This window comes from Biomphalaria glabrata, chromosome 17 (genome assembly GCF_947242115.1).
Source record: "Biomphalaria glabrata chromosome 17, xgBioGlab47.1, whole genome shotgun sequence".
NCBI classification, from domain to species: Eukaryota; Metazoa; Mollusca; class Gastropoda; family Planorbidae; genus Biomphalaria; species Biomphalaria glabrata.
Window position 1 is genome coordinate 7,303,263 of NC_074727.1, and position 11,947 is coordinate 7,315,209.

Genomic DNA, 11,947 nt, shown 5'->3' on the forward strand with positions numbered 1-11,947 from the left:
TCTAACAATTTTTCTAGAAATTTGACAGTTGATCTGGGAAAACTCATGTTTGACGGTTATTATTTTTTCAAAATATAATCTTCAAAAAATTCAATTTGGTCTAGACAATCTTCATCTTGAACAGACATAACGGGTATTCCTGCTGTCTTTATTAAACTCAGTGGTCCCAGGTTCATATCCTGTCTGCTGCCAACCCACATCATTGTGCAGGATTTTCGGGCTACGACTCTTCAACTCTGAAGGAACATCCGAAAAATGTAAAACAAACATGAAAAATGCCCAACCTATGTTTACAAATACAAAAACACAAACTAATAAAATGATCTGAAAGACACTTAAAGATAAAGAACAAATTTCATATGCTTGGACAAATTCGTACAAGTGTTTTTATTTCCCTGTGCCATTAGAGCATTAGTCTGTACGTGTAACTGGTTTACTATGAAAAAAACAAGTACATTTTATTTCATTACTCTTGATAACTGGTATTTTTCTGGGTGGAAAGACATGCTCTACTTTGATTTGTATTTCTGTAATTCATATAATTCTCTGTAAAATTTCAGAATCTTGTGTTGTTTTTATTATTCTGTATGTTTTGCAATCGTCTGCAAATAATCTGACTTGTATCTGAACTAATGCAATGACGTGGTTGGTCATTTATGTGAATTAGAAACAGTAGTTGGCCTAAGACTGTTCCTTGAGGTAAATCTACATCTGAGTTAACTTTTATTGGTTTTTTTTTTTTAGAGCCATTTATTATTAAGTTTGTGCTCTCCATATCAGGAAATCCTGATCCCATAGAGCAGTGATGCCCAAAATACGGCCCGTGACGTGGTTTCATCCGGCCTGCCGAAACGTCAGCACAAAGTGTAGAAAATGCATCACCCCTCATTTTTTTTAAAGGTTGTAAAAGGTATCTTTTTTAACTTAGGGCCCTGACTTTTTCTCTGATGGCTTGGTACCATGTCATTTAATATTGGTGCGTTTACGAAACGGGAAAAGGGAGAGCCTAAGAAACTAAAAGTGGACTCTGAATGCTTCATCTACCAGGAAAAGTGAACGGACCTTGACTTGTTTGTGGAACATAATAAGACAAGGCATTTGTTTTATAAAGAAAATTTGGCTGTTTAAAAAAACAACAACATAAAAACGGCATTGTAAACCAAATATGGCGGCATTCTTGGTTTGAGCAGCGAATAATAATATAGTTAAACTACGATTAGACTTAGAGATTGGAGGATTGATGGGAATATTTACCTAAAAGAGAAAAGAAAATGAGTCGTTGGTAAAACTAGCTAAAATGTTGCTCACATTTTAATTAGAGAAATGAAGCAGCTTTCCGACGAGTTTTTAAAAAACTTCCACTATCCCATAAATTAATGTAAGTACTAGATCATCAAGTTTCTCATAAAATTGTTTCAGCTCAATTTCATTTCGTTTTTGAACATTTTCGGTCATATGGCCCGCGACACGAGTGTTGAGACTTAAAATGGCCCACAGGTCGAATTAGGTTGAGCATCACTGCCGTAGTTATAACCATAGACCTATATATATATAGGTCTGTGAATGACCATGTTTTGGTTTTAGGTTATTTCAAAGTGCAACTTCCGCTTTAAATAGATCTAGATTCATAAAAGAAAAAAAAAAAGAAATAGCATTTAATGTGAAATATAAAATTTATACTAGACTACATCTTGACTAAATAGTTTAGACTACATAGATCTAATAGATTCTAATTGATCTGTCTGTTTGAAAAAAATAAAGATCTCTTTGACATCTAGAATCTAGTTTAGATCAACAAAAGACAACTTCAAGAGAACTTGGTAAGAAAAAGATACGACAGTTGATTTTAAATCATGGCGTCCTTAGATACAGAAACAAGATTCATGAGTTGAAGAGTAATGTATGGATCGCAAACAATGTCTCACTTATTAACTTACCAACTTCTACGCTGAAAATAGTATGAAAGAATATACGAATATACTATATTTAATAATATTTCATAAGCTAAGACTGCCTTACGTCTAGTCTAGATCTACATTCGATGTTTCTTTGCAAGAAAAGACTAAGACTGTAGTAGACACTGTAGTATTAGTCTAGGAGTAGAGTCTCAGTCTATAGAGTCTAGATCCAATTGAATGTCTAGATCTAAATTTAGATCTTCTATATAAATATATGATATATATATAATAGTTACTATAGTATATTGAATCTAGATCTAGAATCTATAAAAAGTATAATAGATGTTAGATCTAGAATCTAGATCTATATATAACGTATTTTTATTGAATAATAATTCAATAATAAAATATAAGTTCATACCAAATATAAGTTCATTTGTGTTTGGGGTCTACCACAATTACATGTGTTGAATGAGCAGAAATATATAGACATTATTAGACATTTTCATTACGTCATTAAAATATAGATCTTTATAGATATAGATCTGAATTGTAATTGATAAAGCATACATTTCAAGAGTTTAGATCTATAAATAAAAAAAGACAGAATCTGAAAATTTATTGAAGTCATTTTCTTTTTACACGAGCTTAAGCCTAGACGTTTAATTTTTTTCACTCTTCCCATGCTGCATATCCTCCTTCTTTATTTGAATTTGCTGATCAAGACTAAGTCAGCACACTTGGTCCAGTCTCTTCTTTGACATATGAATGTAACTTAAGTGTAAGGGGGAAGAGGCTCAACAAACTCAACTCATCCAAACTTTTTTTCCCTAGGTTACTAGGTACAGCTTTCAAATGTCTGACTAAAGTAGACATAATGTCCCCCATTTCGGGTCTGTTTTCTCAACCTGGCAGGTTTGGCCTAAAGTGTGAAAATGTCCAGCTTTATCACTTTACTGTTTACTGCAATTTCATATTTTTCATCTATTAAATTTATTCCTCTTTACTGTTTTCTGCAATTTCATATTTTTCATCTATTAAATTTATTCCTTCATAACTTCTGGTTTAAACACACAAAATAGCAGAAAATTAACAAGTTCTTGACCACCTCTTTCATGAGCAAATGTTTGTATATATATTATATTATTTAAAAGAGACCTGCCCTTCAGATTTTTAGTCAGATTTGCGATTTTTTCCTTAACTTAGCATTCTTGGGCATATAAGGTTATAGTTAAAATAGCATTTTGAATTATTAACATACAGTGGATACAAGAGAGATATTCACTCTCAATTCAATTACTTACTGAGAGGCATTTTTCTATATCTATAGTCTGAAGAACATTTGCATGAAGTATCACACAGAGCTTATGTGTTTATGCAAATAATAATTAAACAACATTGAAATATCTCTCTTTAAGAACTGCAAAGGTTAAAGTTTCACAACCTTAAAATTACTGAGATTTTCTTCATATATATATTGTAAGCTTAGTTTTAAAAGAGTAATTTTTCTTGTTTGTGTTTACTCTGTCCTCATTATGTCCTCCCATGGACGTGCAGGTGTCTTGTATCTCTATCCCTGGGAGACCCTCCTCCCTTATGTCAATGACCTAAACATGACTTAACACTCTTTTAAGTTTATCTACACACCTGAATGTGTGATTAATGTTTTTATTAAAACTGCTTATATGTAATGAATATTTGCATATTTGGATGTCTGCCTGGTATTGTGGTGGTCGCTGTGGACTGTCGCTGAGATGGTCTTGATAGTCCTGTTTTCATACCTTGCCTGCTCCCATCTCTCCTCATACTATGGGAGGTTTGGACCAAGATGAAATTATTTTCAATTCTAAAGGAACATCCGAAACAAGTAAAACATTGTACAAACAAAATAGATTTAAACTAGTCAACCCACGGTGTAGCATACGCCATTATTTTACAGGGCCGGCCTTATGCCAATGCAACCTATGTGATGGCAGTGGGCCCTGTACTTTCAATGACCCGCGCTAATTCTAGGTGTAAATTATTAAATTAAACCATTTTATAACTTATAACAGAATTTCCGCAGCATCCTGATTTACCAGGAGTTTCTTGAAATCTCCTGAAATTGCAAAATCTAAAAAAAAAGTCATGGAAATCTCTGGATATTATTAAAATCTTTTGAAAACTAAAAAAAAAATAGAGAGACAAAAAATTGTCATTTTGGGGTGTCATTCAAAATGGAAAATGCCAATCCTATGCACGATGAAAAATAACAGTTGTATGCAATACCCGTAATTGTGGAATCAGGTACAAGAAGCTTCTGGCGCCTCAAACTGGTGAAGAAGTACTTAAGGTCAACAATTCTCGAAGATAGATTGAAACATTTGGTAATTCTTGCTATTGAGCGTGATCTATGTAGGAAACAGAATTTTTACGATATACTGTATGGCTTCGCTACACATAAAGCTCATAAAGTAATTCTGTAGATAGTAAAGAGTGAATAAAATGCAAAGGCAAATTATTTTCTAATACAAATTCTTAATTTTTACTTATTATCTGTATCCCTACCCAAACTTGGCCCCGCCAAATCCGTTTCGCATAGAGCCCCACAACGGTTGAGTCTGGCCCTGCTATTTAGTGATGGGTGAATACAGAGTAGATTACTTGTTCTCCTCCCCTCCTTCCCTCTTTTTTTCGCCCCTAAAACTACGTGGGGTAGAAATAAAAAAGAGTGACCTTTCCATGACTTCTTGTTCTCCCCCCCTCTTTTTTTCTTTCATAGGGTAACTCTAGTCCGTCCAACTGGCAGAAATAAAAGAGTGATCTTTCCTTAAATTTACTTCTTGTCCAAACTCTTGAGCCATGAAGAGAATTATATATATATAGATATTCCATGCAACATACAATACTGATGTCTATATAATTTTATAATTTGTAAAAATCTATAGCTAGATCTAGATTTACATCTGTAGGTGTTTGAAATAAGCTTTTTAAATTTCTAGACCAAGTCTAAAGCATTAGGTCTATTAATTTATTAGATGGAAAAAGCAGATAAAAATTAATCTAGATTGTCTTAAGGGCTTTTATTATACTGGCTTCATTGTGGAATTTTGAAATATGTAAAAATGTGCCTGAATTTTATTTGTATCTGTATTTTGGTTGATAGTAAAGCTGATTTCCCCATCTATTTTTAAGCTAACTATGGTAATTTTCTTTACTTGTAACCTCATCAGGCTGGATATTTATTTATTCGTCACTTAAACCAACCTTTTAGTCCACTAAATTTTGTCCTTTTTTATCAATTTACTGTTCATTAACACTGGTTGAGAACTGCTTATGTAAACATATCCAAAACTATGTCAAGTTCGACATCTGTTTTGTGATTAAAAAGCACTTTGACTTAGCAGAATATTAGTTGTTAGCACTGAATGAATTATTATTATATGATATTTTTTATGCAATTTTTTATCCTTAGGAAAAAACACTTTAGCGATGAGCTCTCCATATCATAGTCTGAAAAAAAACAAGGTCCCACTGTTTCCGGGTCACATGTCAGGTAATAGACCAATTCCATTTCGACCACCTGACTACTCTGATGATGAGAACAGGCTTCTGGAAGAAATCACAACTAGCATGGCTCAGGATAGGCATAAGAAGCATAAACACCTGCCTCACTTAAATAACTCTACTAGTCCACCACATATGAAAATTCCAGACACAGCTAGGAGTGACCTGTCCACAGATAGGAGACTCTTGGACTCTGCAGTGCCACCCACTAACTCTGAGCTGATGAGAATCATGATGAATAAGATAACACTCCTTGAGCAAAAGGTTGACTATGTTCATAGCATTTTTAATATGATAATTAAATGTTTTGTGATGAATGCATAATTATTTTATAGAAAAAATATAAAAAAATAAAATGAGCTTTCAAATGATTCCTGCTGAGAATAGTATACCTAAATGTATAAATGATTAGATTATTTAGAGAATGACTTATAACAACCCATATCCAGACATGCAGGAAGAAAATATCTGACAACCATTACTTATATAAGTTCTATAAGCTAAATGAATATTTATATGAGTGAATATATATTGTATACAAATAATATCTGATGCAGTAGTTGCTAAATGAACTCTTTATGTTGTGTCTTTTCTATTTATGTGTATGTTTCTGTTGTGTTGTCTTTATATGAGAAAAAATGGTCCTTGTAATCACAACAAATTTCCATAAAGATCAATAAAGCAGTCTTAGTCTTAGAGGTATGAATAAGTAGATTATATGGTTCTTGGGTACAGATCTTCAAATACCTATCTCTTAAGTTGGTAGTTAAACATAATCTAAGTATGTAATATATTGTTCACACATCTAAATACTAATCATTTTTAGACCAAAACACAAGAGACAGAAATAAAAAATAAAGATCGGCAAATTAAAATCCTGGAAGATAAATTACAGATTATGGAAAAAGCTTGCAAGGACAACACAGGAACAAACAAAGCAAAAGATTTAGAGACTCATTGTTTGTTACTACAGCAGCAGGTACATTTGGTCTTTGAATTTTTAAAAATTAGGGCTCAGTGTTTACCCATGGCTAGAAAATCTAAAAAAATTAGTGCAATAAATTAGGGCATTTACATCATCTTGCTTTCTTTTCTTTTTCATTCTTACTGTAAACTAAATGTATGTACACAGCGGATTACATTTATTAACTTAGGTATGAAATTCCACTGTTGTTATGAAGTAAAGTTTATAAGTCCTTTAAATTATTTTTGTTCAGAATAAATCTGTAATTTTTAATCTCCATGCTGTTCATTTTTAGATATGGTTCACTTGCATTCTTCACTGAATTCAATGTTAAATGCTGATTGTTGGACATACATTTTTACATTACATTACATTACAGGTCTATTTTCTGTCTTCTAATAGTCACACTTTGTTGTCAACTGTACTTAATGATAAGTGTCTCTCTTAAGCTATTGGGATTGATTTTTTTCCCCCGTTTATTTGTTGATACCAGGTGCATGAAATGGAGACTTTTTTGAGAGAGTATGGAATGGTATGGGTCGGAGAGACACCAAACAGTAACTCCAATGTTTATCTTCCTGAGAGTGTAGAAGATGAAATTGAGGAGGATGATGAGAACAATGTGACCAACACTTCTGTGCGGAGCTATTCCCCTGACAATTCTATTGCTTCTTCAAACCCTTTTGGTGTTTGGAGGCAGGATAAATCTCTTCCTGTAAACCAGGCACCCCTGAACATTGACTTCAATTTGCTGATTGAGAACATAAAAGACTTAAATGTTCTTGCAGGCGAAGGAGTTGCACAGATTAAGAAGACTTCAGATGGTGCTAGATTTGTAGTTCCGGATCCGGTACAACTTACAATATATGCTAATGGCATTCTGATGTTTGATGGTCCATTTCGTCCTTACACAGAGCCAAGGACTCGCCAGTGTGTGCAGGACTTACTTGATGGTTACTTTCCATCAGAACTTCAAACGCGGTAAATTTATTATTTTCAAAATTGTTGCCTTCAAAAAGTTACTTTTTGCTAATAAGAAAACAGTAGTCCTTTACTTTTTGTTGTATTTCATTGGTGGGTTAATTTCTAGATATATTTAACCCAGTTCATAGTTAAATCAGATCTCTTCTAATTTTCAGTTATCCAGATGGAGTTCCATTTGTGGTCACAGATTTAAGAGGAACCCACTTCCAACCCAAATCCAGCCCAGTAATTTTCTCTGGTGAAGGTCAGACCCTGGGTGGAGAACACAAGCCATCACATCTGATCCGCACACACCTACGAGATTCTTCCAACAAATTGCATGTTCCAAACCCTCAAAACATGATCACTTCAAGTGAAGGTATTTTTAAAACTTTCTTTTGGATTATATATTATTATTGGCTATGCTGTTTTGGGGCCGCCATTTTGGCAACGTGGTCATAATGTTTTAGATACATTATATATGTTTATTTTTATTTATTTTTTTAAATAATGAAATTTATCTAATTTTTTGTGTGTTTGTTTAAAAACATATTTGTTTGGGGAAGAACAATAGTTTTTTGTCCATTAGGTTTTGGACTTAAGTAGCTAGGCTATGTAGTGTGATTATTGTTATGCCATCTAAAATCCTACTGTTGTATGAGTTCTAATATTGTCCAAAAACCCATATAGTTTTAATCCACTTTTTACTCATGAATTTTTTTATTTTCTCAGTCATAGATCTAGAGACACACCTTATACAGAATAACCCATCTCCATAAACCCTATTATATATTCCCCAACACCAAGAAAAAAACACACTCACATTTTTTATAGGCTCTTATATTCATGTTACAATTTTTTGGATAATTAATTTTTTATTTATAATGGAGGCCTACTTGTAGAAGTAGATCTTTCTCCACACGCACACACATGCTTTCATACAGATGTTTCATGTTCTTTTGTAAAAACACATTTGATAATCACATTTGATCTAGAGGAGAATTGGATTTAAATCCAGATCTGTGTCGAAATAAACATAAATATAAAACTGAAATATGATAGAAAATTACGCACCATAAAGTTTTAATAAGTGCTTAAATTGGAAGGAAGTATAATTTTGTTCTGTTAATTTAGTTATCAGCTTGAAAAAACATTGGGTCGAAATTGCAAATAAAATTATTTTTTTTTGTAAATTTAACTGCTGCTGTTTTGATTGTGAAAATGGCATAGCGGTAACAGTTTAAATATTAGTATTTTTTTTACCTCTGCAAGTGGGAGAGATAGTGATGAGTCAGCTAGGGCCAAACATTTTATATAGAAACATTAATATGGACAAGTATTTTATCTAACATACAAATATTTTTTAAAAGACATATAGCTTTATCTGACCACAAGGGGATATAGTTATATATATTTATTACTTAGATATACATTGGGCTAATATGGTTATGGTGGTATATGTAGGCATCTTATTTAATGCTTGAATGGCACTTTAGAAAAAAGTGTTCTATGTTTTTATCTTAGCTTAAGGGATAAGATATTTGTGTTAATTTGTCTTCACTAAATTGCTTTCTGGGTTGTCTAAATAAGCAATTTCTTAGAATTGAGACATTTCTTGAAGGCAGGCACATGAAAGAAAACTTAAATAGACCGGTGACAGACAAAACTTTGTCTGCATAAGATGTTGAAAAATATGCAGGTCACAATTGGCTTTGCATAATCATGTGAAACACTGCACTCATCCTTAATCTTCTAAATCGAAGGCATTGCCATTATTATTATATAAAATGAAAAAAAAATGTTACAAATATTAGAAATTATATTTAAACTTTTAAATATTAAACATGTCATGTACATGTTTTTAATATTTTTGATGATTGAAATTATGTACAGTGGCTAAGTTAGCTTTCTGTTTCTATTTCAGTTAAGCCAACAGTGTTAGTCACATCTAAGTTGCCAGGAAAGCCTATGACACAAAACCAATTTCTAAATAAGTTACCAAAAACTGTGATCAAAGATGGGAGAGTGATAGACATCAGAGACTCAGTGGCCAAGACTCTGGCAGGCCAAGACACTACCACCAGACCTCTTGTTACACTGGACAGCAAAGAATCTACTGACACTTCTCCCACAGTGGTAACATTGCCAGAAAGGCCTCAGTCTCAGCCTGGAAAGATGACAACACTGAGGATTCTGACAGAAAATGGCGAGCAGGCTCTCATTGTGAAAATGAAGTTTGATGAGACCATAGGTGATCTGCGGCGCTTATTGGACACACACCGTCCACCCAAAGTACCTTACGACATTGTCTCCACTTTTCCCAACAAAGTACATAAAAACAACACTTTAACACTAGAGGCCAGCGGGTTGACCCCCAACGCTGTCCTCCACCTAAAAGCCCAGAAGCAGTAAAAAAAAAAGAGGAAAGAAATGAGAGTGTGCTGGCTGTTGCACAATTCATTCATTCTTATTGCACTTGTTTTATGTTTCATAAGATGTAAGTTGTAAATCTTGTAGACTTTTGGCTCTAAACTTGTTGACAGAGCTGTAGCCTCCACAGGTATTGATGACTTTTTTTAACAGTCTTAGAAGCTGGAGAGGAACCCAACGCATAAGGAACAAAATCTTTTTTTTTTCCGTTGAGTTGGGTATTTCATTTGGTCATTTCTTGAATACAACCTTGGTAAAGATTTGTGTTGTAGAATGGTTTGTTAAGATACATTCAATTACTTAGCATAATATTAGTTTGATGAACCACCTTCTTATTTTACTATTCATCAGTTGGTGAGCAACAAATGTTTAATAGCACAAAATGAAACTATTTGTTTTAAAGCACTGATTAAAACTCTTAGAAATAGATGATGTGTTAGTGTGTACAAAGAATCGAGTATACATGTAGGACTTTACTGTGGCAGAGGGAAGGTATACTCGAATTCATGGGTCAGTATTATGTGTGCTGTGGCAGTGTTACAATACATAGAATGAAAAAAAAAATTTTTTATATAAATATATATATATTGCCTATCTATCAACTATTTCAACATAGTGATACGGGTACTAGAATTGAAAAGTATGTTTGTGGAGCATTATAAAGCTGGCCATTCTGTTGTAGAATGCTAAAAAAAAAGGTTTCTAGCCAAAATAAACAATATATGTTTCAATGTAGTGAAGTACAAGTATATAATTAGGATAACTTTTTTTGGCAAGACATAACAGAGAGGTGGACTCAGTGTTCAAAGCTTAAAAGAATTGGTTTTGGGATTTTTTAACATGAGTATACATTGTGACAAATTGTGGAACAAATTAAAATACAAAGCTAAAAAGTAAAAGTAAAGTATCCCTTTCAGACCTTGCGATCTATGGGGTAGATGATGTCAAGGTCATCTGTTTCTATGGCTGATAGTTAAAAAGCAGGGTGTTGTGTGGCCAGCACAATGACCAACTGCTTTTACTTTTCCCAATTAAAGCCAGGTACCCATTAAAGTTGGGTGGACTGGGAGGCGCCCTAAAAATCCCAAAATTAAATCCCGGTCCTCATCAATATTCGAACCCAGAACCCCAGGTTGAGAAGCCAAGCGCTTAAACACTCTGCCGTCGCGCCCCCTATATGCAAAGCTAGTTTGCATATAATTTATCCTTTTATTTTTCAAAAACAATATTTTTGGCCTTTTCATTTGAGAATTATTTTTAACATAATTTTTTACATCAAAACTGCTGAAGTTGAAATTTATAAATATTTTTATTCAAACATTATGTGACTGTGATTAAATTAATAAATTTCTCTATTCAATTTGTTTTGGGTTTTTTTACATGTTTGGATATTCCGTCATAAATCTTATTTCTAAATCATTACTCTTTCTCTCCATAATTATTTGCCATGATCTAAACAGAATTATTCATTTTGCTCATTTGTAGCTCACTTCTCTGCTGTGATTTAACCTCAATAACTTTGTCATCACAAAAATACTTTATTTGGTATAGAATTAAATGGGAATCCATGCTCTTTTTATGTAACACAAATTAATATTTATAAAACCAAAAAATAATTTAATGTGGTCAAATCAATGATGGTATTGTCAATTAGGAGAGAAAGAGCTACAAGATTATTTCATCCTAGCCCAAAATTCCTGCAGGGAACGTCGAGACCACAGTCCAGAGCCCATACCACATGATCAGGCAGCCAATATGTCTTCATGTGATTTTATTTGATAAAAATATCTTTGAAAATATGTTCAATCCATCTCTAGATATTCATATATTTTATTAACTTAAAAAGAAATAATTAAAATGTATTGACACCATTTATCTTGCATGTAGCAGTGTCCAAGGTGGTGCAAACAAGTTATTAGTTATCATAAAACTAATAATGAAGTCTATGGACCTGAGGCATCCGAGCTAAATTTTCTAAATTAAGCAACGACCTAGTACAAATGTTCAAATTTTTTTTCTCTTAAAAAAAGTAAACATTATTTTGGGTAAATTTAGTAGTTTGTTGGACAGAACTTACATAACATAGCAATACAAATGTAAAAATGTTTTTTTACAAAAAGTCTAAAACCATTTGCATAAATGTGTT

The 11,947-nt window shown here is 32.9% G+C and overlaps 1 protein-coding gene across 1 annotated transcript; it reads left to right on the plus strand.

The window, feature by feature from the left end:
• Positions 1-5,338: 5,338 nt before the first annotated feature.
• On the plus strand, positions 5,339-11,161 carry LOC106055322 (UBX domain-containing protein 11-like). The gene is made up of 5 exons (XM_056016037.1): positions 5,339-5,708; positions 6,271-6,423; positions 6,902-7,389; positions 7,548-7,750; positions 9,296-11,161. The coding sequence occupies exons 1-5, from the start codon at positions 5,370-5,372 to the stop codon at positions 9,781-9,783; spliced, it is 1,671 nt and encodes a 556-aa protein (XP_055872012.1). The 5' UTR covers positions 5,339-5,369; the 3' UTR covers positions 9,784-11,161.
• Positions 11,162-11,947: the final 786 nt, after the last annotated feature.

Bases quoted from the DNA above. Each gene is read 5' to 3' on its own strand.
- LOC106055322 (XM_056016037.1), top strand. From the start codon at position 5,370: ATGAGCTCTCCATATCATAGTCTGAAAAAAAACAAGGTCCCACTGTTT. The intron at 5,709-6,270 runs GTTGACTATGTT...AATCATTTTTAG, and splicing joins TAACACTCCTTGAGCAAAAG to ACCAAAACACAAGAGACAGA. The intron at 6,424-6,901 runs GTACATTTGGTC...TGTTGATACCAG, and splicing joins GTTTGTTACTACAGCAGCAG to GTGCATGAAATGGAGACTTT.